This window comes from Plectropomus leopardus, chromosome 18 (genome assembly GCF_026936395.1).
Source record: "Plectropomus leopardus strain MGB_pleo_1.0 chromosome 18, ASM2693639v1, whole genome shotgun sequence".
Taxonomy (NCBI): domain Eukaryota; kingdom Metazoa; phylum Chordata; class Actinopteri; order Perciformes; family Serranidae; genus Plectropomus; species Plectropomus leopardus.
In genome coordinates, this window is record NC_142193.1 from 12,783,443 (window position 1) to 12,804,983 (window position 21,541).

At 38.5% G+C, this 21,541-nt stretch overlaps 2 protein-coding genes and 1 long non-coding RNA gene across 5 annotated transcripts in view; 2 read left to right on the top strand and 1 right to left on the bottom strand.

The window, feature by feature from the left end:
• The window catches only part of LOC148186445 (uncharacterized), a 185,568-nt gene extending 166,819 nt beyond the window's left edge, over positions 1–18,749 (top strand). Inside the window, exons 11-13 of the long non-coding RNA XR_015779608.1 lie at positions 7,172–7,327; positions 9,635–9,852; positions 18,666–18,749. This is a non-coding gene — a long non-coding RNA (uncharacterized LOC148186445). The remainder of the gene's footprint in view (positions 1–7,171; positions 7,328–9,634; positions 9,853–18,665) is intronic.
• On the top strand, positions 309–2,091 carry apnl (actinoporin-like protein). 2 transcript variants are annotated; one of them, XM_042505505.2, is made up of 3 exons: positions 309–460; positions 997–1,120; positions 1,225–2,091. In XM_042505505.2, exons 1-3 carry the CDS (start codon positions 349–351, stop codon positions 1,679–1,681), a joined length of 693 nt encoding a protein of 230 aa, XP_042361439.2. In that variant the 5' UTR covers positions 309–348; the 3' UTR covers positions 1,682–2,091. The 2 variants fall into 2 exon arrangements, with proteins under 2 accessions (XP_042361439.2, XP_042361438.2); XM_042505504.2 differs by having other exon boundaries at positions 316–460; positions 994–1,120.
• On the bottom strand, positions 11,618–17,172 carry ramp2 (receptor (G protein-coupled) activity modifying protein 2). Of its 2 annotated transcripts, none has more exons than XM_042505368.2 (6): positions 16,998–17,172; positions 16,350–16,412; positions 16,248–16,277; positions 14,372–14,404; positions 14,066–14,243; positions 11,618–13,959 (listed from the first exon to the last, which is right to left on the bottom strand). In XM_042505368.2, exons 1-6 carry the CDS (start codon positions 17,155–17,157, stop codon positions 13,710–13,712), a joined length of 714 nt encoding a protein of 237 aa, XP_042361302.2. In that variant the 5' UTR covers positions 17,158–17,172; the 3' UTR covers positions 11,618–13,709. The 2 variants fall into 2 exon arrangements, with proteins under 2 accessions (XP_042361302.2, XP_042361301.2); XM_042505367.2 differs by having other exon boundaries at positions 16,350–16,415.
• Positions 18,750–21,541: the final 2,792 nt, after the last annotated feature.

Consider the following 21,541-nt stretch of genomic DNA (forward strand, 5'->3'; position numbering starts at 1 on the left):
TAAGTGGAATGAATTTATTTTATGAGTCATGTGAACTGTTTGTAGGAGTGTGAACTGCTGGTAGAAGTTTTTTGAATAAGGGTAAAAACTTGAATATTTTGTGTGTGTAAATAATTTCAATCATGTAGTAACTGCCAAATGATCCCGGCTTACCTTACAGGTTGGGCATAAGAAACCGTTGGAAACTCAACCACCAAACGTGGCAGTTGAGTCCCACAGGGGAAAACACAGGAGCATTTGTTCTCCTGGTCTGTTTTTTCTTTTTGCGTGTGAGTGATAAATGTGTGTTGAAAGAGGGCGTGTGCTGTCCAACAGGGGTTATGTTGCAAGTGGGAGGGTCTCCTTGTGATGGCATGCATCCTTGTAAAAAAAAAAAAAAAAAAGAAATCTACCAGCACCTCCCTTTCAGGTAACTTTTCTCATTTTGTGACTTGGGAGCATCAACAGAGGTTCTCAGCAGGTAAGTTACTTAAAACATTTGTTCAAAAAAAACGACTTTAATAAAATGATTTGATAAGAGAGACTTTGGTTCATTAGCTTAAGAGAAAAGCTATTTATAGAGACATAGAGAAGCCTGGTAGGGCATTTGTTTGATTTGTATCTCATATCTGTTGATAAAAGGGGTGATCATTTTCTCTACTGTTTTCACTTCATTATTGCGTGCTACTTAGTGCTGTAATTAAAGAAATACACTCTCTAATGAGGCAAAGAGAGTCTGCAGCTACTCTCTGATTATTCAAAATTGTTTCTGAGATCGCATTAGCCTCTTATATGCATCAGCCACACCCAGTGCCAGTTTATTCACATTTTTAAAGGTTGATGTAATGACAATACAGCATGTAGGCAGAGCAGAGGTCAGGGTTTAATATTGTAGTTAATGTGAGTGTCGTGATTCCCAGTATGTTTCGGAGTGCAAGGAAGTGCTATTCACAGCTGCGATGTTGTTTGGTTCATATGCTTAACACCTAAATTACTGTGCCTTTCTTTTACAAGCAGATCTCACACCCCCTTCCAACATGACAGAGTCAGCAGAAGCTGTGGCAGCTGATGTGGACAGTAAGAGAAGTGTCACCATTGAAATCTCAAATTACACTAACAACTACTGCCTCCTGAGCCCAAGGTAAGCCCTGACTGTGTTGGAGTTGTGCATGTTCAGGCATTTTTGAGTGTTATAGTAGTATAGTGAAAGGATATGTGAATACATGTGTTTGTATGTGTGTATAGGGTGTACCTCGAGAATGGGGAAACATACAACCCACCTCAGCCCACAGTGCACCGTCTAAAGACAGAGGTCTGCACTTTTGCCAAGTCCAGCAGCAAAGCAACCGGCAGCATCGGCGTGATGACCTACGACCTTTTCGAGAGGTCGCAGAATGACTACATTGAGACTGTGGCCATCATGTTCTCAGTTCCCTGGGACTACAACCTGTACAAGAACTGGTTTGCCGTGGGCATCTATAAAAAGGGCCGTAATTGTGATAAAGATTTGTACAAAGAAATGTACTATGAGAAGAATCAGCAGGAGCATGGGTTTGTCAGGGAGGAAGCCAATGGATCAGGAATCAGTTATGTGGGCAACTATCTAGATATCAAGGCCACCATGAGTCCCATGGAAAAAGCCATCATGAAGGTGGAGGTGTGGGATAGGATTTTTACACCTGCGGGCCAACAGACGTACTAGAGACCCCGCCTAACAAGTATTTCTGTTAAGAGTCTCAGCAGCAGAATTCATCTCTCCACCTCAAGCATTTACATGTCAGAGTGTTTCAAATACAGTCAGCACACATGATTTTACAGATCCATTGTTGCTGACATGTGCCTGTATACCATGGGGATTACCCTTTAATAAATCTTCTTAAAATCATAGTTTAGTTTGTTTATAAATCCAGGCGGCAAACCCACCCTTTAAAGCCAAAGCCTCTGTCTGTTTCTATAGCATCTGGTTTTAAAATGGCATCTTTAGAAATGAAAATCAAAGGATGACTCACTGGGGGATGAGGGCACATAGCTTAATAAAACAAACTGAGAGCTTGTCTGTATTTACCTTGACACTGTAGTCTGAAGAATAAAATAAACCTGATTTGCTCGGGCTATTTGTGTACATGTGTGTCTTGATTAAGTTCAGAAAAGTGCTAAAAAAAATCAGGTTTCATTTTTTAATACGAAATTATATTTTTTGTGCATGCGTACAATCCAAAGCATTTGCTTTGTGTTTGCAATTGATTCACAAGGATCATTTTAAAGTAATATTTAGATTTGCACAGAGACAAGGGCTCCATTTTTCTTCCTGTAGAGGGCTGTAAGGAGCAGCAAGGGGACACACACTCTGTACAGTGTTGCCCAACTTCAAAACATATAAATCACACAAAATACAGTTTACCAAACAAAAAACATAAGAAAAAAAACACTAAGTGGAAGTTGGTTCAACATGCATTACATTAAGACTTTTTGTGTAATGCAAAAAGTTAATAATGTCGTTGGCATTTTATTTAAAAATCACATATACTGGATGACTTTTCAGAGTATAACATTATGATTTTTTTTGTACTTTTACTGTTGTAGATTTCTATTAAGATATTCTTAGGTAGTAATTATGATATATATTGGGAGATGATATGCAATAACAGTGCAAAAAAAAAAAAAGAAAAGTCTTGCATAAAATGTTTTACAAATGTATGACAATTTTTAGAAGAGAAAGCTACAGCGATTTTTTCAATATAAGATAAGTTTACAGCAAGACAGAAAAACACACAAAAAATGTATTCTGTCGTGGAAGGCTACTGGTTAATAGTCCTGTGATCTTTAAAACTGCAGTCTAAACAAACATTTTTTAGAAATAACAACATTTATTTTAAAAGAATTTGTGTTATTTGTAAATTTATATTATTACTCTGTTGTTCAAACGGCATTACATTTGGTGAAGAGCACATTACAGCTTGTTTCGTAAACTCAAATTTTGGGACTTGGGACTTGTTAGCCTTGACTTGGCACTTTACTCTGGACTTGTAGACTTTAGGCCTATTTGTGATTTAAAAAAAAATTAATTGGTCCTACCTCTGAGCAAATGTAATCATAAATAGACTTCACAAATTATTACATTATTACTACTAGGTTTAATATTTTGATGTTCTTCAGTTCTGCGTGTGGTTTGTTTAAGTCATGTTAAAAAGTGGAAATCTTGAATGCAATATGAGCATTGCATAAGCTGTATCACTGTCTCCTGTTTTAGTTCTTGTAAAGTGTTAGTATGTCATTAGAAACTATCATAAAAAAGTGGAAGTGTGTGCACTTTTCTTGTGCGACCCTCTATCATATGCTGGCCTCTTAAAATGGCACACAGTCATCAAAACCTTGAGGACCCCTGATCTGGGATTTTAAGTTCAAAATGCTCCCAGTCAACAGTTTTGCTGTTAAGTTTCTAAGAATTTCTCCTGGGTAGAATTCCCCACCCTGTACCCTCAGAGAGTAAGGTCACACAGTGTTAAATCAGTGATTATGGCCCAATATATTCCATTGTTTTCTTTAATTTTCTTCTTAAAAGCCATCAGCTAATAGATCAGATAATGTACAAAGCAGTGAAGACAAAAGAGATTGAACAGACTGATCTCTACATATCAGTTTTAGTAATAATAATAACAATAATAATATATATATCCTTAATTATGTCTCAATGAACATACACATGAAAACAAACAGTACATTGTTGGTTAAATGAAACCTTGTGTCATTAAAATCTGTTTTTGAGGGACTCAGTAGAACAGTTTTTGCACCCAGATTTTAGAGATAAAGAGACTTTTAATTGCCTGCTTTGCCATCCAAGCAGAACCAGAGGGAACAATAAAACGTCTTTAGTTATGTGGTTATTGTTCAAAACTGGCTCTATTTTATGAACCAGTAAACTCAAGGAGAAAATGAATACATTTGCTTTTTTTGCAATTATGATCTTGGCAGGGACTATGAAGCAGTGGTAGTGAATGAGAATGGATTTGGGTGACGACCCCATTGTTATGACTGCTCAGCAATTCATTACTTAAAGCTTTGTAAATTCTTTAATTGGGGAAAAATGACAATCTTGACTTGTTATCTCTTCATCTAACAACTTGTTTTGCACTAATGCCACAGCCAATTCTGTGTAGATACAGTCATTAACCTCAGGAGGATATTGGGTTCTAAGGCAGGAGGCAGAATCAGCTCTTAATTTACATCGCAGGCGAAGTTATCAGGTTCCCCCGTTTCTATTCAGAATCTCAACGCTGCATTTCCCATTCTGTTTTCCAGTTAGATTCATGATGCTTTTGCTGCATTAACTGTTCCAGCCACAAAGACGCCCAGATCAAAGGTTTTTGCTCACTGTCACCATTGCATTTGCATAAAAGCCATACATAATATAGAGGCATAAACTAGGCCTGTTTAGGCTCAATCCCTGGAGTGCTGTTGAGTAGTGTATTGGAAAAAATGACACATGGCCCTTATAAACAGATGAGGGACACTGAGCTCCAACTTTTGTTTGTCACAGCTTTAAAACGGGGATAACTTCCCACGATTCCTTTCATATTTTTCCATTGAGTCCATCATCTTTGTTTACTACACCTGCACATAAGTCTGCTTTCATGTTTTGTGTTATATTGTTCACTGTGTGTGTTTGTGAGTGAGTGCTTGTGTGTTTATACGTACAGTAAATGCGCTGGCTTTTGTACTGAGCATCTCTCACTGAAGGTACACCTGTGCGTGCAGCGATGGAAATTTCATATCAAATGCATTCTTTTGTGCTTTATGTGATTTGTATTTCCCAAGTCTGAAAAAAATCTTTCAAGAGCAGATTATACTTCTTAAAAAGGAAACAAAAGATACGTAAAAATGTATTTTCCTGTGTAGATAAACTTAAGAAGCTCAGCATTTGTGGATTGAAACTGATGCTTTTTTTTAAACAGGAGTGAATCTAACTGTTTGTCGTGGTAAAATGCTTCTGTCAAAATCCTGCCAGGGTGTTAAGAGGAAAGGGAGATGGGTGAGTGCAGGTGCATCATTGAGGTTATGTCTTTTCATGAGACAAAAATCAGCTGATCACACAAAAACAACAGCCAGCTAAAGCCACTGCACTATGAGTGGAGGTGAATGAGAAAAAAAACCCTGAAAAACATGATTTTACCACAGCAAAGAATCTCACACAGCCTGTTACAGCACACACACACACACACACAGTTGAACTGATACAGTAGTTTTTGCGCTATGAATAGAAGCAGGCTGAAGAGTGAAGTAAACAGCAGCATCTCTCTTTGTACGTGAAGTCTCTATTTACTTCCCCTGTTATCATCACCACCTGTTATCAGGACCGTACGGTGGCTGTGTCTCTTCAGTGCATCAAAAAATCACAAGAAGGTTTGAATTTTTCAGCCTCTCAACAAAGAAGGACTGATCAGCACAAAGCTCAGAGTGCATTAACTGAGTCAGATCAATCATAATGTTTCTGCATTACAGGTTCATCTTCCAAGTTTGTTTGAGTTTCAGTCATTCTGTTTGCTTTAAAGCGTAGCCTAGAAGACATAAGAGCTGTGTATTGACTCAAACTGGGAGTGTCCAAACAGAAAAATAAAGTAATTGAATTTCAGTGACCCGAGGTTTGGGTGTGTACTGTTCTTAAACAGCCCACACCACTGCATGCCCACGTACAATCAACACTTTAATACATGTTCTTCTCTCATCCTAGTGAACAGAAGCACACTACAAAGGTGCAGTTTTTGAGTGCCTTTAACTACTAAATATGCTCTCAAAGACTGCCATCTAGAGGCCACCTCTGATATCAAGTGTGCTCACACAATTTACAGCCTGATTTCCCTTAGCACTCGAGGCAAGTCTGTAAGAACCACTCCACAGGGATTCTACAGTGACAATAAAATATAATGCATTCAAGAAGTGTTCAAGAATCTGGAAAAGACTGGTTTTATGCACAAAGGGTACCCTTACCCTCTGTGTGTCTTTAGAGAGCCCATCATTATCAGCAGCAGGGATGGGCAGTATTTTGATTAAATGGTTTAAAATATAAATTTAATTACTTTTGAGTATTTTGTCATTTGTATTTTGCTGGGCAGAAAAAATAATTTGTAATTTGTAAGAAATTACTTTTATAGCTTGAATTTGTTTATATTTGAAATACTCAAAATGCATTTTTTTAGTCCATTTTGTAGGATATTGGGGGATATATCAGCAGAAATAGAATATTATTCAAAAAAGAAATTGGTAAACAATTTTCTTAAGTGTAAAATTACCTTTCAAATGAGCCATTTATGTATGGCTCAGGTCATCATCTACAGAGATTGCCATGTTGTGTGTTTCTACAGTAGCCCAGAAAGAGCAAACCAAACACTGGCTCTAGTTAGGGCCAGTTGTGTTTGCCACTGTAGTTAGAAGCCCCTTTGAGATGAGGGCGTAGGAAAATGTTTCAACATGAAACTCTTTATTCAAAGGTGAGCATGTACCGGGCTTAACAGCCTGTCTCCAGCATGCCAAACAGCATCATAGAAACACAGTTTGTTTGTTTTTTTACATGAAACTTCCTTATTCAGTGTTTTAACTTGTTCAGATCCCCAGGTCTGTTTGTTTTGGAGAGGATAATTCAGCTCCCGGATAAAAACCTCCCGAACAATGAATGTGGATGAAATTATAACCAGGAGAAGTTTCAGTTCGTTGTAATCTGCAGTTGTCACTGCCAGATGCCATCAAATATCTACATACTGTAAACCTCACTCACTGGATCTTCATTTCATTTTCGCTCTGACTGACAGAAACCACCCAACATGCACCCCTGAATTCATAGCCTCCTACCTCCAAACTGATGGCAACTTCAAAAATATGATGTAGGAAATTAACAGAGCTCATCTTTTCATTGTAGGGTGGTTCAGATCAGACCAAAATGAAAGCTACTACAAGCTTAAAATGTGATAATATCAGCTTGTGTAGAATGTGTTTTTATATTTTGAAATGACAACTACTTGTTTTGTAATTAAATACATTACCTCATACCAATATTTGTATTTTATTTTTGATCAATTTGACAAGCAAGTATTTGTAGTTTGTAACAAGATACTTCTTGATGCATCTGTGCCCAGATTAGCAGATAGTTGAATTAATGTGTCTCTCTCTCCTCTCTCCTGCTATTTCTGGCTCCAAACAGGTCTTGACATCCAGCAGTTCCTGGCACTCTCAAACAGTTCACTCTGTGTCTGTCCTGATGTGTGTCAGGCTGGCAACAGGCTTCTGCAACCCCGTCATCGGAGCTCAATTACAGGCCTCAATCTCAGTCAGGTTCCCCTCCAGCAAGTCTACAAGGGTAAGACAATAAAGTCAAAAAATAAGATAAAGTCAGATAGCTGGGGTTGTATTGTTCTGCATGTTTGTTTTTCAAACATTTATGTGGGTCGTGTTTCGCAGACTGATCATAATTCCTGTGGATGAGATGTGAGAGTTGAAGGTCATGTTATTCCTAGCAGGCTTTGGAAATTGTCTGATCATGTTAGTTTGTTATTTTGAAACTTCTCATTGCGCAGATGTGTATCATGTAACAATACAGATAACCTGAGGGCGGGCACTCAATGTTCTCTACAGTACTCTTATGATATTACAAGAAACTGACCTGCCATGATGTTTCTTTCTAAATGCCTCTAAGGCTCTGAAGTTGGTGAATCTTGTGATAAACATTGTTTTAAAATGTCAGTTTGTATCAGGACACAAACCTCATTTCATCTTATCTCCTGTCCGGCATTAAAGTATCAAAAAATGGTCTGTCATCACCCGTTTAGATAGACAAAAGTTTGAGCTGTACAGAAACTGTAATCAGTGCCAACCTCAAGTTTGGTCATACTTTTTGTCTGTTCTTATTTTGACAAGGGCACGTACTAAGTCGACGTATGTAAACCGCAGTACATGAACAGTAATCATAAGTATATATCGTGTAAACTTTTTTCCGCCTTTTTTTTCTTTGGAAGATATGAAGTAATAATGCAAACACCCACACAATGTTACCACATAAAGTATCTATGATCAATATTTATATGTTAGTTATGAATCACAACGTGCCCCTGCTGTTCCTGCACTCCAGAGTTTTATTACAACATTCAGCTCATTGTTTCCATATTCTGACTCATTACTTAACTTTTTGTTCACTCCCATGTTTCAGCAAAAAGAAGCACCAAAATTCTGCTGTGTGCTATATGCACATTACAGCAGGTAGACTATGTTAGGGTCAAGCTGGTGAACAAAGTAGAGCATTTCAGAGCTGAAGAGTCAAATATTTTCCTCAGAGACAGAAATCTGAACTAAAAGAGAGTGAATATTGGATTTGCATTTAACGGGTGGCCAGAAACACATCTCGAACTGCATGCTAATGTTGCTGTGTGTGTGCTGGATGTGTCAATAGGCAACTATTTGCAAACAAGTTTGCTCAGTTATATGCAGGGGAATATTGACATGACGCTGTATCGAGGAATTTTAATTGTATTGAACTGTGGCTGTGTTTGATACATTTATGGAAAACCATGAGTTTATCATGTCTGGTTCCTTTTCCATTGTCTCCTCATACATGCATACTGAAAAATCTACTCATAAATTGGCTTTGTATTCAAAGAAATGGTAAAAAAAAAACTCAATAATTTCAGACACACTTTACCCCTGCTTTCATGCCATAATTTGCCTGGATCGGAGTTAATCCTGAACTAGCATCTATACTTTATGCACTGAATTAAGAAATTATTTTTCAACCATTAATCATTTTTGATTAAAAATCTATTTTATGTAATTCCAATAATCAAATCCGGAGATACCTATACTATAGTACATGCTTATTTTGCTGTTGATTTGTCATTAGTTGCATCTTTTAGGGAAACTCTCCGAGTCACCAATGCCTGTCATATATCGTTTTAATTTTCTGATTCTGACTATCCCAGTTCATGTTGGATGTTTCTCAGGTAGATCTTATTTCAAGCTGTCCAGCTGCATGTCCAGGTCTTGATGTCCCAGGTCTAAATCTCTCAGGATCTTCATCAAACCAATCACGTTGACCTGGTGCAGTCCCTGCTCCTTATCCATCAAAGCTGAGGAACTGCAGAATATTTCTGCCTCTTGTCACTCAGACTTTCAGCTGGCGTTGGAACACGACTGTTCATGCCCTGTATTTCTTTGAGTTTATTCTGACTGATCGAGCAGCAGTTTTGATGTCAGACCTACTTGAACGTAAAGTCATCTGCTGCCAGCTTGGTGTCATCCAGCTGTAGGGTCAGCTCTGACACAGCAGTGCCAGCTGCCTGGATCTCACACAACACAGTAATTACTCATGTCACACTGAATGACTCGCATCAATGGATGCAATTTTTTAATTTTCATCTAGTCTGGCAAAACTCCACTCTGCAGTAAACTAGTCAGTGAGAATAAACGTGTAACGCAAACAGATATTTGTGAATAAAGACATCTACAAATCCGATGAGATGTCGATAACTCACCAATAACTTGGCAAAGTTCTCACTGGAAGCTGACTTTCTCTGGCCACCTGTGGAGGTTGACCAGCTGTCATTGATGCTCCTGAATGCTCCGTCATGCGAAGCAGTGTAGCTGACACTGTGAATCACCTCTGTTATTTCCACAGCCAAAGTCCCCAGGTGCACTACGAAGTCTGCCAAAGTAACCAGCAGTGGATGTACAGATGCCCTTACCCGCTGTCCTTCCAACCACTCTGCCAGATCTCTGGGACATAACAGCCATCAGCTCCCATGGTGAGAAGACCCAGCCGCCCTGACAGAGGCTCCAGAGCCAAAACTGGAGACACAGCTGTGGCTCGTGGGTGTGATCACTTCTGCAGAAAGAGTAAGAGCTGGTATCTTCTGAAAACACTGTCTCAGTTGTAGAAAAATGTATCCATGTATCCACGGGTGAGCCATTACTAATTTTTCACATCTGAGCTAACTAAACATTAATGTAAAAATTTCCATCTTGGCACTGGCAGGTTTTGAGTTTTAATTTTTTTATTTTTTTTAACAACACGAGAGCAAAGCAAAGCTAAAACACTCAACACCTCAGTTCTTCTTTTACTCTTTTGTTCATAATCATCATTATTTAATCATGCCATAATAAAATGGGTGTATGACTGATGCTTTTGCGCTGTACAACACACTGTACAATAGAGCATGATATATTTTCATTTTAATTAGTGTAAGTTATCCTCTTGTATCAAAGTTTGTGTTTTAAGCTTAGTTTAAATATACTTTTACAATAATTAAATCCATCGATTGCACCTACAGTGTATTATAATGAAAATCTTGTGAGCAAATGTCCACAGTTCAAAAGTATTCCTGGTCCCCAATATTCCTTAATTGGTTATCAGAACTATCTACCGATAACTACTTCATCAGATTTTACATAACAACATAACTGCAAACATGCTCCTCGGTCCTTTTCAAAGAGATTTTCCAACCCCACAGCATCAAGTCATCCCATTTCAGTGTCAGCACAGATCATTGAAACTGAGGTTCATGAGATTGTGTTCAGATCAGATGATTTATATAAAAGCTGAGGTATCTCAGAATGTTACATAATTGTGCTGTGGCATAGCTGAAGGACTGGAGAATAAGCTTTTGACCTCATGTACTCCCTCGAAGGATTCCTCGTGATAGCATATGTCATCGTGCTGCTGCAAAGAGATGCCTAAGCACAGTAATTTGGTATTATCAGCTCTTACAGTAACTAACATTACTGTGCTCTCACTAACTTTAAAAGTATTATTGAAGGTCTTTTTTTTTTTTAAACTCCCCTAAAAACTCCAGAACTTGTTGAATTTTCAGACTTTCAAGTTTTCCTCACAAATTAAAGTAATCCAGTGATATTTGTCTGTATATCAACAGCTGCTAATAGCTAATCTGGTATACTTTTAATGGTGCCTGTTTGTTAAAGTGAAAGCAATGTAGGTTAAAAAAGAACTCTGATGTTGTAACCCAGCTAACTCTCTTTTTCCATGGCAAGAACATATTTCCTGGGTAGCGTGGGATACAGTGTTAGACATTGAAAAGCCCCTGGTCTGTTTCAAAGATTGTTCTGCGAAGAATGACCTGACATACTACACAAGGTTTTTTTGAGGAGGAAGCCACATGTTCTAAAACTTGTGGTAATTCAAAGTTCAAATTCAATCTCGATATGTCAAGTTTCTTATTGACATTTTGACTTAATTCTTGTAATTCAAAAAGTTATTTTTTTCTTATTTCTGGCACTAATACTTAAAGATAGACTTTATTCTTGACATTTAAACTTAATTTTGGTGATGCAAAAAAAAGGTTCCTTCTCTCATTTTTCCTCTTATGTCTGGCCCTAATACTTTTGCTTAGTTATGGTGATACCACTGTTCCTCAGGGGGAAAAAAAGAGGAAATTTCTGGTTAACCTTTTTTAACCTTTAACTTTTTTTTAGACACAAAGGTCATGTTGGTGAGTTCTAGTATGAAAAAACTGGGTCATAAAGCAGTCTCCCACTGCATCATATTAAACCACTAGAGGGCAGGGTTTCCTGTCTGAACACAGCCTCATGTAGTGTAAATTAACCATGGCTATTTGACTGTTTCACTGAAACACACACAAACACATTGTTTGCAGAGACAATTGCTGTAATGTGACTAATAAAAAGATGATAAATATTCTTTTCACAATCACATTTTGCATAATAGCATCAGAAAACGGTTTCTGTCTCGCTGTAACAATAAGGAGTAACACAGAATTGGATGAGATCAGAGGGGGGTGGGGACGAGGATGACCCAACATCTAGAGAGGAAGAAGGTCACCGAACACACTTTCCCACCCAGACGCACACACACACGCACAAACACAGGCCCACCCTGCAGGGTTATGTTTGCCAGATGAGGGTGTGATACATGACTGCTGTCACTGCTTCCTTCACTACATCAGCACTTGCGCAGCATAGCAACTGCACCACAATATACTGCTCACTGAAGATACAGTGAAACACTACCTGAGGCACAAAGTAAGGCCATCTGCACTACACTCAGGGGAGAGGGGCGTTTAATCAAAAACTGACTGAGGTTAAAGGGTAGTTTTGCCAGAATGATGCCGCAACTCTTCTAATGTATTCCTGTGAATATGAGATGAACTGCAGTCACATGTAATGACTGAATGAAAAAGAACCTGTTTTGATGGGTTTCATTTACCTGACAGCTAAATGATTAAAAGTAAGCCACAGCTGACAATCCAACTGCAGATTTAATTGGATAAAATATACAAAAAAAAAAAAAGTATATCAAAATACATACAGTAAATAGTGTGAGAGCGGACAAAATGTGTTCACTCAGATAGTACAGTAAGTCCTGACAATGGCAAAAACATAACACAGTATATAAATACACATTTTGCCCCAAATCCGGAAGCACATTTTCATTTAAATTCAAATAAGATGAGTGTGAGAGCTCAAAAACGGTAGTTTTTCACATAGAAAATTACAATGCAAAAGGTCCAGGTTCTATCTTTTGCCAGATGTTTTTTACATTTTGATGACCATTGAGCAAACTTCATCTGTTGTGATAGACTGTGAGATGTGGTTGAAAGCCCTGGAAAAAAATAATAAGTGGACCTTGAGTTAAGACTTTTTGTCAGATCCAATGAGGTTCACTCAAGACTGAACGCTAAATAACCACATTATCATGATTCAGGTGAAAGATAACACGTGTATCTTCATGGCGTTGCTCAGTGTTTATCGCTATGCTGCAAAGACAATTGTGCGGCTGTCTTTTTGTCTGATCTGGATTAAGATGTTAGATAAACTTCACTTCAATTAGCTCATCATGTGATAATGAGCATTGTCATTGTTTGGACAGGGTGGAAAGTGCTGAAGGATTTCTTACTGTTCAAAAATAGACAATACCAGGAAAGAAACCCTTCTTCTCTGGGCGTACCCGCTCATTGTGTCCCATCTGTAACCTCTGACCTCAAACCTTACACACACTATGGCTCACATAACCAGACCCATGCATCACACTATACTCATTTCCCTGTCCTTTCTTTTCACATATTGAGGACCCCTCTCATAGATCAAAAACGGACACATACTAATCAAAAACAGTTTAGGTTGCACATGTCCTCTGCATACATGCTGTATACTGTCGAATTAGTGGCTCAAAGCAGAGTAAAGTTTGAGTGGCAGCAAAAGACAAAATTGCATAAAAAGAGTTCAGGGATCAGTAATAATAATTACCTTGTCTTTTATCAACACGACTGCTGTCCAACTTATTGTAGAGAGTCAACACAAATACATTTGGACTTTTGCAAGCTTCAGAGCTTTTGTCATTATAACCCTGAATACTGGGTTCTCCAGTGAGAAAATATCAAGCTCTGTTTTCTGTATAGTGTGCAAATTTGATGTGACGTAATAGATAAATGTTCAGATCTCAAGTGGGGTGGGTGAAAACAAAACCTTTGTCACAGTACAGGAATTTATAACAGATTTTGTCACAGTGTCATCTTCTCGGTAGGTTTCCTCTGTGCCTGATAGCTCAGGATTCCTCTGAATTGTGGGGGTAAAACTGTCAGAAAGTTCAGTCCTCTGCAAGGTCACTGCTGAGATGAAAGCGCAGCTGCGGTGTGTAAACAAGCTGTGGTCCTCAGGCTGGGTGAGGAGGGAGATCGCAGGTCAAAACATGATATAGGAAGAGCTGTGATTCAGGATTTTCAGGAGCTGCCGTCCCCATTCTTGGTCTTTAGAACCACAAGGCTGACCATTACAGGGATCAGGCAGATGGGAGTTATCACCAGGGCAAATATGATGACTGGCGGTGGGTCGCTTAGCTCCTCTGTGGGACAAAACTGGAAATACTTGGAGTGAATGTTCACAAAGGTCTGCTCCACCAGAGGGTTGGGCCATGGGATCACCAGACAGTCTGATATCTCCTCTGTGCAAAGGCTTAGGTTACTGTACAAACTGCAGCATGGAGACAGGGAGGGAGCAGAAGAGGATTCGGCAAATATTTAACAACATTTTTAGTGTTACAGAGAATGAACTGTTAATATAAATGCACGTTACTTACCTGCTCACATTACTCCAAATGCACCAGTCATTGCTGTGTAGTGATGCCATTGCAATCTCAAAATTTTTCAAACATAGGTGTTCTAGCAAAGTGGAAAGGCACTGCATTGATGGTTTCCCAAAAAAACGTTTGCAAATGCTGCAATACTCCATGCAATTGTGAGTATTATTCCCACATGCTGCAAGAATTACAGTTTGAGAAAGAGAGATATAAAGACAAATTAGAAAAATGGGAATGAAGATGTGTTTTCAAATAAATGATATGATGCTGTATGTCTGTGCATTAGGGTTTAAAGTAATAACCTACCAAAGGACAAGGCTGATTCTCCATGAGAGGCATCTAGAACAGATAAAAATAAGATTTTTAGATTTTGAAAACTTTACAGCAAACAAGAGACTAAGCAGCTCACATAAAGCCTCTTTAAATCTGCTTTGTAATATCTTTCTGATTCAGTTCATCAATAAGTTCATCATAGACATACATCCTAGCAAAATTCAATGCAGAGAGTGTTTTTGTCTATCTTAGCTCATGAGTTCCTTTACATGTCTAGTACTGAGGCAGGCATTTGCAGCTGTAGAAGGAAGACCACACACTCACCGCAGAGAAAGGAGAGGAATACCCCAATGAAACCAAGTGCTCCCTTCATGTCAGAAAAAATGAATAAAGGTGCGTTTTCCCCAGCCGGTGACCATGTATAATAAACCTAAACTTCTCAGGCTGTGTACAGCGAGGCATAACAGGAAACCCGACAGGATGGAAGAGACGCAGTGTAACCTTCGGTTACCAGATGTCCAAACAGTGTTACCCGCAGTTACCAGATGTTCTTCGAAGATCTGTCTGACGGCCCTGCGCCTTGGCAGCAGCTCTTCCCCTCTCCAACACACGTTTCTTTAGGATTTTCTTCCTTTTTTAAAGGGGTGGAGGCAACAAAGATTGTCCTCTCCATTCTCCCAAATAAAAGGGAGCACACCCAAGCTGGGCTGGACTCACATCTGAAAACCCTTTACTCTTTAACTCTTGTTCTGCTTTTTAGTCTCAGTTTCTCACAGTCGAAAGGCCTGGCCAGCTCACAGCATGTGATTTATTTGCCTTTTGGGCTGCCTCTGCCAAATAGGAAACATAAGTAAACATTTAGGGCTTAGCATTTTGGGGTGGATGTAATCATGACTCTGCAGGGTGTGCTGCGCAGACAGCCATGATTTCATATTTAGGTTAATTTAACCAAAGCTGGAAGAAGTTATTAGTCAGAGCTGACCAGCTGTTTAAAAGGCCAACTAACTGATATTTCCACCACAAGTTTGGGAAACATTTTATGTCATAAGGAGCTTGTGAGTGTGCTGCATCTGTAAGGTAGTTTCTCACCGTCACCACTCACCACTTGAAAGAGCAGTGTGCGAGAGGTGGTTTCATTGATTGAATGAAAAATAAAATGTACGGTTCATGTTTTCTCACGACCAACTTGTTAATTTATGTCACTGAATCCACATGTTGGGCCTCTCACAACATCTGTTTGCCGAGCTGCATTTTGATTTAGTAATGACATCAGGAAATGTGTCTTTTCAGCAGAGGAGGAGCTCAGAGTTGGGGGGAGTTGGCAGGGGAAGGAGGGGGGACAGTCAGGGGAAAGAGAAAGAAAAAAAAGGGAAGGCACAGGAGGAGGAACAGTGAAAGGGGCGCTGCTCCAAAGTTCCAGTTGTTTCACAACCCGGAGTTCATGCGTTGATCACAGACGTTGCATGGGGTGAATGACGAACAAATTCAGGAAGTTGAGCCAGGTGGGGGCTGCTCATAATGAGGTTTAAGTTAACCTTTAACCCCAAACCACTATGGGCCTCGTGTCTACTGCTGTTGACCCCTCACTGGTAGAGACCTCCCCGGGAGTTTGTCTTGGATTCTCATGATAGTACACACAAGGAGATCTTGGCAGAAACCAGGATCTCTGTGCTCTGCTTTCTGTGTTTGTCAGTTCCAGGCCAAGCAAATGAGTTTGAGGGACTGATCCAAAGCAATCCCCCAGCGGACACAAATACATAATCGCAATTTATAACTGTAAAATATAGGATGTGCAAATGGGATTAATGTATTTCTGCAAGGATTCAATTGAAACCTGACCATAAGCACATTTAACTTGCTAGGGAGACACAAACATGTGGTTAACAGCAGAACAAAGTTGTAAACTTACTAGCAGTCGTCATCTCTATTGAGTGATATCCTGTAGAGAAAAGAGGTCATGTTAGTCCAAGTATTTGTGGTCATGTATTTTTCTTCTTTAAAATACACGTACCTATTGTTGGTGCCGGTTGTGCCGCTAACTTTTCATCAACCAGACAAACCACTGTTGTGCATCCTGCTATAAGAGAAATGAAATAATAGGAGAGTGGAATTTTGCGTGGAAAAGGTGTAAAGTAAAAAGTAACACTTTAATTTGTAATAAGAGTTATTCAACTGAATTATAATACATAAACATGTTTACAGTTGAGGTGGTAAAGGAAATAACAACGTGGTAAGCTGTGGGGAGTGAACAGGTCAGTGCATCCTCTCTTTGTCTGCCACTCAGTTGAGGAAATTCTAACTTAAGGATATTTACACTTACAATACATTACCCTCCAATGAGAATAAAAGATCTCCTTTGATAACTAAAAATATTATGAAATAATAAGTACAGCATAAATCACAAAAAAACTGTAATAATATTCTTAACAACCTGTAACAGAAAATTCTTCTTTGAAAAGTGAATTTGTTGACACTCTATAACCCTTAAACTAAACTTTTTAAGTATAAAACTCAATCACGAGACTCACTAAGCTTCTTTCCAAAAGCCACTCAATCACTGAAAGCCCCAAAGCATTCCACTTGAGAGGTGAGGAGGAGGGCAAGTAAAGAAGTTATATCATAAGAGTGAAGAAATGGACAATATAAATCCTCTACTTACCCCAGATGAGAAGAGTCAAAAAATACCCAGAAAACATAAGTGAGGAGCTGGTGGCTGTCATTTTGCCTGACAATGCTCTGTCCGTCTTCCCTGGTGGGTAGGGATTACATATCTCAACCTTTTTGCAGGAAGGCTCTATAAAACAACAGGAAGCCCTCATTTCCTAGGATGGGCGGATTTACACAATGGGACAGGGAGCCTCTGATAAGGTTAGAACTACAGTGGTCCACTGGTGCACCGCCATCTCTCTCTCCCTCTCTCTCTCTCTCTCTCTCTCTCTCTCTCTCTCTCTCTCTCTCTTCATCTATTTCTTTCTCTCATCCCACCCTCTGTTCTCAAATAGAAAGAGGGGAGAGCCCACCTTCTCTTTACCCCTCTCCCTCTTTGTCTTAAATTCTTTAACAATAAAAGTAATATTTAGATGTCAATAATGGGTTCACACCAAGTGGACAATCATGTGTGAGCTGGAATACACTGACAACATTCATGCTGCTTTTTGAACATCCAACAACTTCTTCTTGTTGTTTTTTTTTTTAATTTTCTGCTCTTCATGTTTCGCTTGAATGGTAACTTGGAAAAGTCATTTTTGTGCTGATTACATTTAATTTATGAGGAGCCTCAAAGCTAACGCACAGTGTAAGAGAGATACATGCTTGTTAATCACATGTATTATTGCTACTATTATAAGATATTCGTTTTTTTGTTGTTTTTTTTATCCAAAAGTATCTTTTAATGAAAATACAAACAAACTGTTGTATGAATTTGTCTGATAAGGTCCAGTGTGTAGGATGTGGGAAGGATATTCTGGTAGAAATGGGATATGATATTTTATAACTAAGTCTTCATTAGTTTATAATCAACTGAAACTAACAATTGCTGTGTTTTCGTTACCTCAGAATAAGCCGTTTATATCTACACACGGAGTGCGTCCTCTTCCATGGAGTCCACCATGTTATTTCTATGGTAGCCCAGAATAGACAAACCAAACACTGGCTCTAGATAGGTCCATTGGCTTTTTTGCATCACTCACTGCAGTTCTCCTACATTCTTGGCACATGGGAGAAGATTCAGCGTGCAACTCGCCAGTCCTACACACTAGACATTTAAAAGAGAACTCTATAAAAATGTATGCAACAGCAAAACCAGGGATATCATCTTTTTTTATTCCTCACATTTCCTTGTTAAAACATGGTGCCTACAATAACCACAATGCAACTCAACCACAGACAGTTTTAGGAGTCAGGTATGTTATGCTTGTAGCTGCTAATGTAATTAGCCCTCAGACGGAGATGAGGGGCAAAAAAATGTAAAGCTTTATATCTGCCCAAAATTGATTGAGCCTGGCCAGGTTGTTATTTCACAAAATTCCTTGGCTTTAATTGGGTCAGGTTATCACCAATTTTCTGTTGTTTCTGGTGTAGATACTTTTTTTAATGTAGACCTTATAGTCTTTGTAATGTCATGAATGATTTATGGGCATTAATAAGGAAAATCTGAATTTACAGTCTCTATTAATGACATAAAACAGTTTTGGGGCTGAACATTCAGTAGAGGAAGGCATATTTTGGATATCATGTCGATAATGTCTGTTACCACTAAAAAAGACGTAATTTGCTTAACTCAATGTTTTATTTTATTTTATTTATTTATGTTTTTGTTTTTTTCCAGTGGTCTTTAATTGGGCTTGGTCCTGAAACTGCTGCAATGGTTCTGGCTCTGGTCAGACGGGCATCAATCATAGCTCTTGGATACTGGTAAGCTGACTTCTTTTTAATTTCACACCCCAAGATTTTTAAAACTTGCAGTCTTTAGCCCCACCAATCACTGACTCAAGTGACATCACTTAAAGGGAACTTATCAGATTTTGCGCAGCTCCCTGTGGAGTCACAAAAGGTTTACAGCTTTAATCACATATGCAGTAGGATTCCCCAAGACCTGTAAACGGACTTTTATGAGTTTCTGTTTTTGTTGCTGTGGGCCAACAGTACAAGATTTACTATACCGCTGGAAACTAAGGGGTGTATGTTTTTTGTATCTGTGCTGTGTTAAACCATCAGTGTTGATGACAAGCACCCCCTTCCCACCACCTCTGGATCTCACGTCACACTGAGCCTCTGTGGTAAGGAGGCGGCAGGGATCTCCAGTATGAAATTGATGCACTCATCCACGTCACTAAAGGGTGAGTGCTCTTTCTCAGCTGCTGGACTTGGGAGGGAGCCAGCTAGCTTAAGGCCAAAATTGCTTCCACATTTCATTTCAAGAAAAAAAAGACAACCACTCTTTTTTTTATGTAACAGACTGGATTTTAAAGAAATCCCACAAGCAGGCACTTAAACACATCTGCATCAAACTTTCAATGTGAGTGAAGTTAAATAGCTGAATGAATTTGCCTGCAAGGAGGAGCTTAACTTGTTTCAAATGGTCTGCTGAGGGAAGGCGGAATAAATGAGTTAATGTCTCTTCTATGAATAAATTAAATAACTGGAGGTAAGCGTTTCATCAGCTGCTTTGTATATATTTTCATCTCTAAGCTTTTGTCACAGATGATAAAAACTGCACCACATCTGAAGACATGACTCCCACAATGACAGGTGCCAAGACCAACACAAACTATTTACACTATACAGAATTAAAAACTTCCTGCTGATAACGCCCAGGCTCCCCAAGATTATCTTCCTGTGTGTGTTTGCTTTTGGTTGACAGGTTAGTATCAACACAGCACGGGCTACTTCAAATACCACTGCAGACACACCAAACATGCTGTATTGTCTGAGATACTTTTGCTCACTGAATGCGTAATTAGTGACCAGGAATGCACGACATGAACCACAGAATCCCAGAACCACAGAGCAGAAAGGATCAACAGCAGCAAGTTGATCAGAGGGAAACACACTGAGGCAGTCGTGTTGGTACAGCGTATCAGACCAAATCATGTCAAACCATGTTTCTTTATCCCAATTAGATGTAGTATGTGTGAGCACATGATGTGTCATGGGATGAAAAGTAGCTGAACAGTGCCATCTTGTGTGCTAGAGGAGGAGCATCTCTGTGGTTTCCTTTTATCCATTCCTTTTTTTTTTTAAACAAACAATCAAATAAATTCAGCTAGGGCTAATATTAAACAGAAATGTCAGATATGCCCTCTTTCTAGGTCTATGTTTGTTATCAGAGAGCCATTAAAGATTTTGAGTTTGGGACGTAACCTTTAGACTAGAGCATGGGTCTTCAGCAGGGGGGCCCAACTCCCCAGGGGTCCTCAGAGATACTGCACAGGTAACATTCTTCAAACATTAGAATAAAATGTTTTCTTAAAAACATTATGGCAACTTGTACGTAACATTAGCAATATTGTGGGCAAGAGAGAGAGAGTAATGTAGGAATGTTCCCTGCTAGCTGGGAAATCAGCCTGTTAATAAAAACACAACGCATTTAATTTATAGCAGACAACACTGATGATGGGCTGTTACACCTGTAAATCCTCCTGCTAATATGAGAGCTAGATAATCTAAAAAAATGTGTCTTCCAAATGTATGTTTAACATTAAAACAAAATGTATAAATACAAAGGTATATGAATGTCAATAATATATTAATAGCTTAGTGTGCACATTAGGCTGGCATACACATTACTGTTGGTCCATTATAATATGCAACTTAATTTTATACAATATAGTAAGGGGTCCCTGCTCCATCTGTCTTTCAACTAAGGAGTCACACATACATGCATCCATCCCTTTTCTTTATTGACAGGGATACAGGTAGAAATGCCCCCAAATATTGTCAAGTTATATCTTAAACACCCCTGAAATGTTTTGTTTTTCCCTTTGAGCTATAAACCTAAATATCATCTTTTTATAGTACCCTGAGTTGATGTCCGTGAATCAGAACAAAAAAAAATTTTTTTAAATTGTGAGAAGTAATAGAGGCAGCTATACGTATTTCAAGTGTTCACTGATATTTATTCATGCATTCTAACATGCATAATTTTACTTAAGTGTATTAAATGGCTTTATATGGAATGTAGCCCATGTTGATTCCTAGACATTAAAAAATATATATTTATTCCTTTTCTCACACATGCCACTTTGAATTGTCTACATTGTTAAGTTTAAAAATACATAAATGAATGAATGAATTATTATAATAATAATAATAATAATAATAACAATAACAATAATGAATAACTTAATTTATATAGCACTTTTCATACAAGGGATGCAGCTCAAAGTGCTTCGAAATAAAAATAGATCTCAAAAGTAAAAATAATAGACAACCAATAGACAGTTGCTGATGATGAACAGAAATCAGTCAGAAGTGAAAGTTAAGGTAAAAAGTACAGAGACCAGTAAGAATAGTAAAGGTGAGAGAATTGATTTTAAATGATAATTCCAACTTTTAATGACATTAATTAAAAGCATTACTAAATAAATCGGTTTCCGGCTGTCGTTTAAAGAATGTTCAATAGATGTATTGTTTACGGATTGCTTCATTGCGGATTGTTCACCCGACAATGCGTAGCAAAATGTTCATATAAACAAAAACGGT

What these genes read in the sequence shown, in the direction of transcription:
- apnl (XM_042505504.2), top strand. Translation starts at nt 349, where the DNA reads ATGGCATGCATCCTTGTAAAAAAAAAAAAAAAAAAGAAATCTACCAGC. An exon ending in TCAACAGAGGTTCTCAGCAG is followed by an intron (nt 461 to 993) that starts GTAAGTTACTTA and finishes TTCTTTTACAAG; the next exon opens with CAGATCTCACACCCCCTTCC. An exon ending in TACTGCCTCCTGAGCCCAAG is followed by an intron (nt 1,121 to 1,224) that starts GTAAGCCCTGAC and finishes ATGTGTGTATAG; the next exon opens with GGTGTACCTCGAGAATGGGG.
- ramp2 (XM_042505367.2), bottom strand. Translation starts at nt 17,157, where the DNA reads ATGAGGGCTTCCTGTTGTTTTATAGAGCCTTCCTGCAAAAAGGTTGAG. An exon ending in AATAGAGATGACGACTGCTA is followed by an intron (nt 14,405 to 16,247) that starts GTAAGTTTACAA and finishes TATCTGTTCTAG; the next exon opens with ATGCCTCTCATGGAGAATCA. An exon ending in AGAATCAGCCTTGTCCTTTG is followed by an intron (nt 14,244 to 14,371) that starts GTAGGTTATTAC and finishes TAATTCTTGCAG; the next exon opens with CATGTGGGAATAATACTCAC.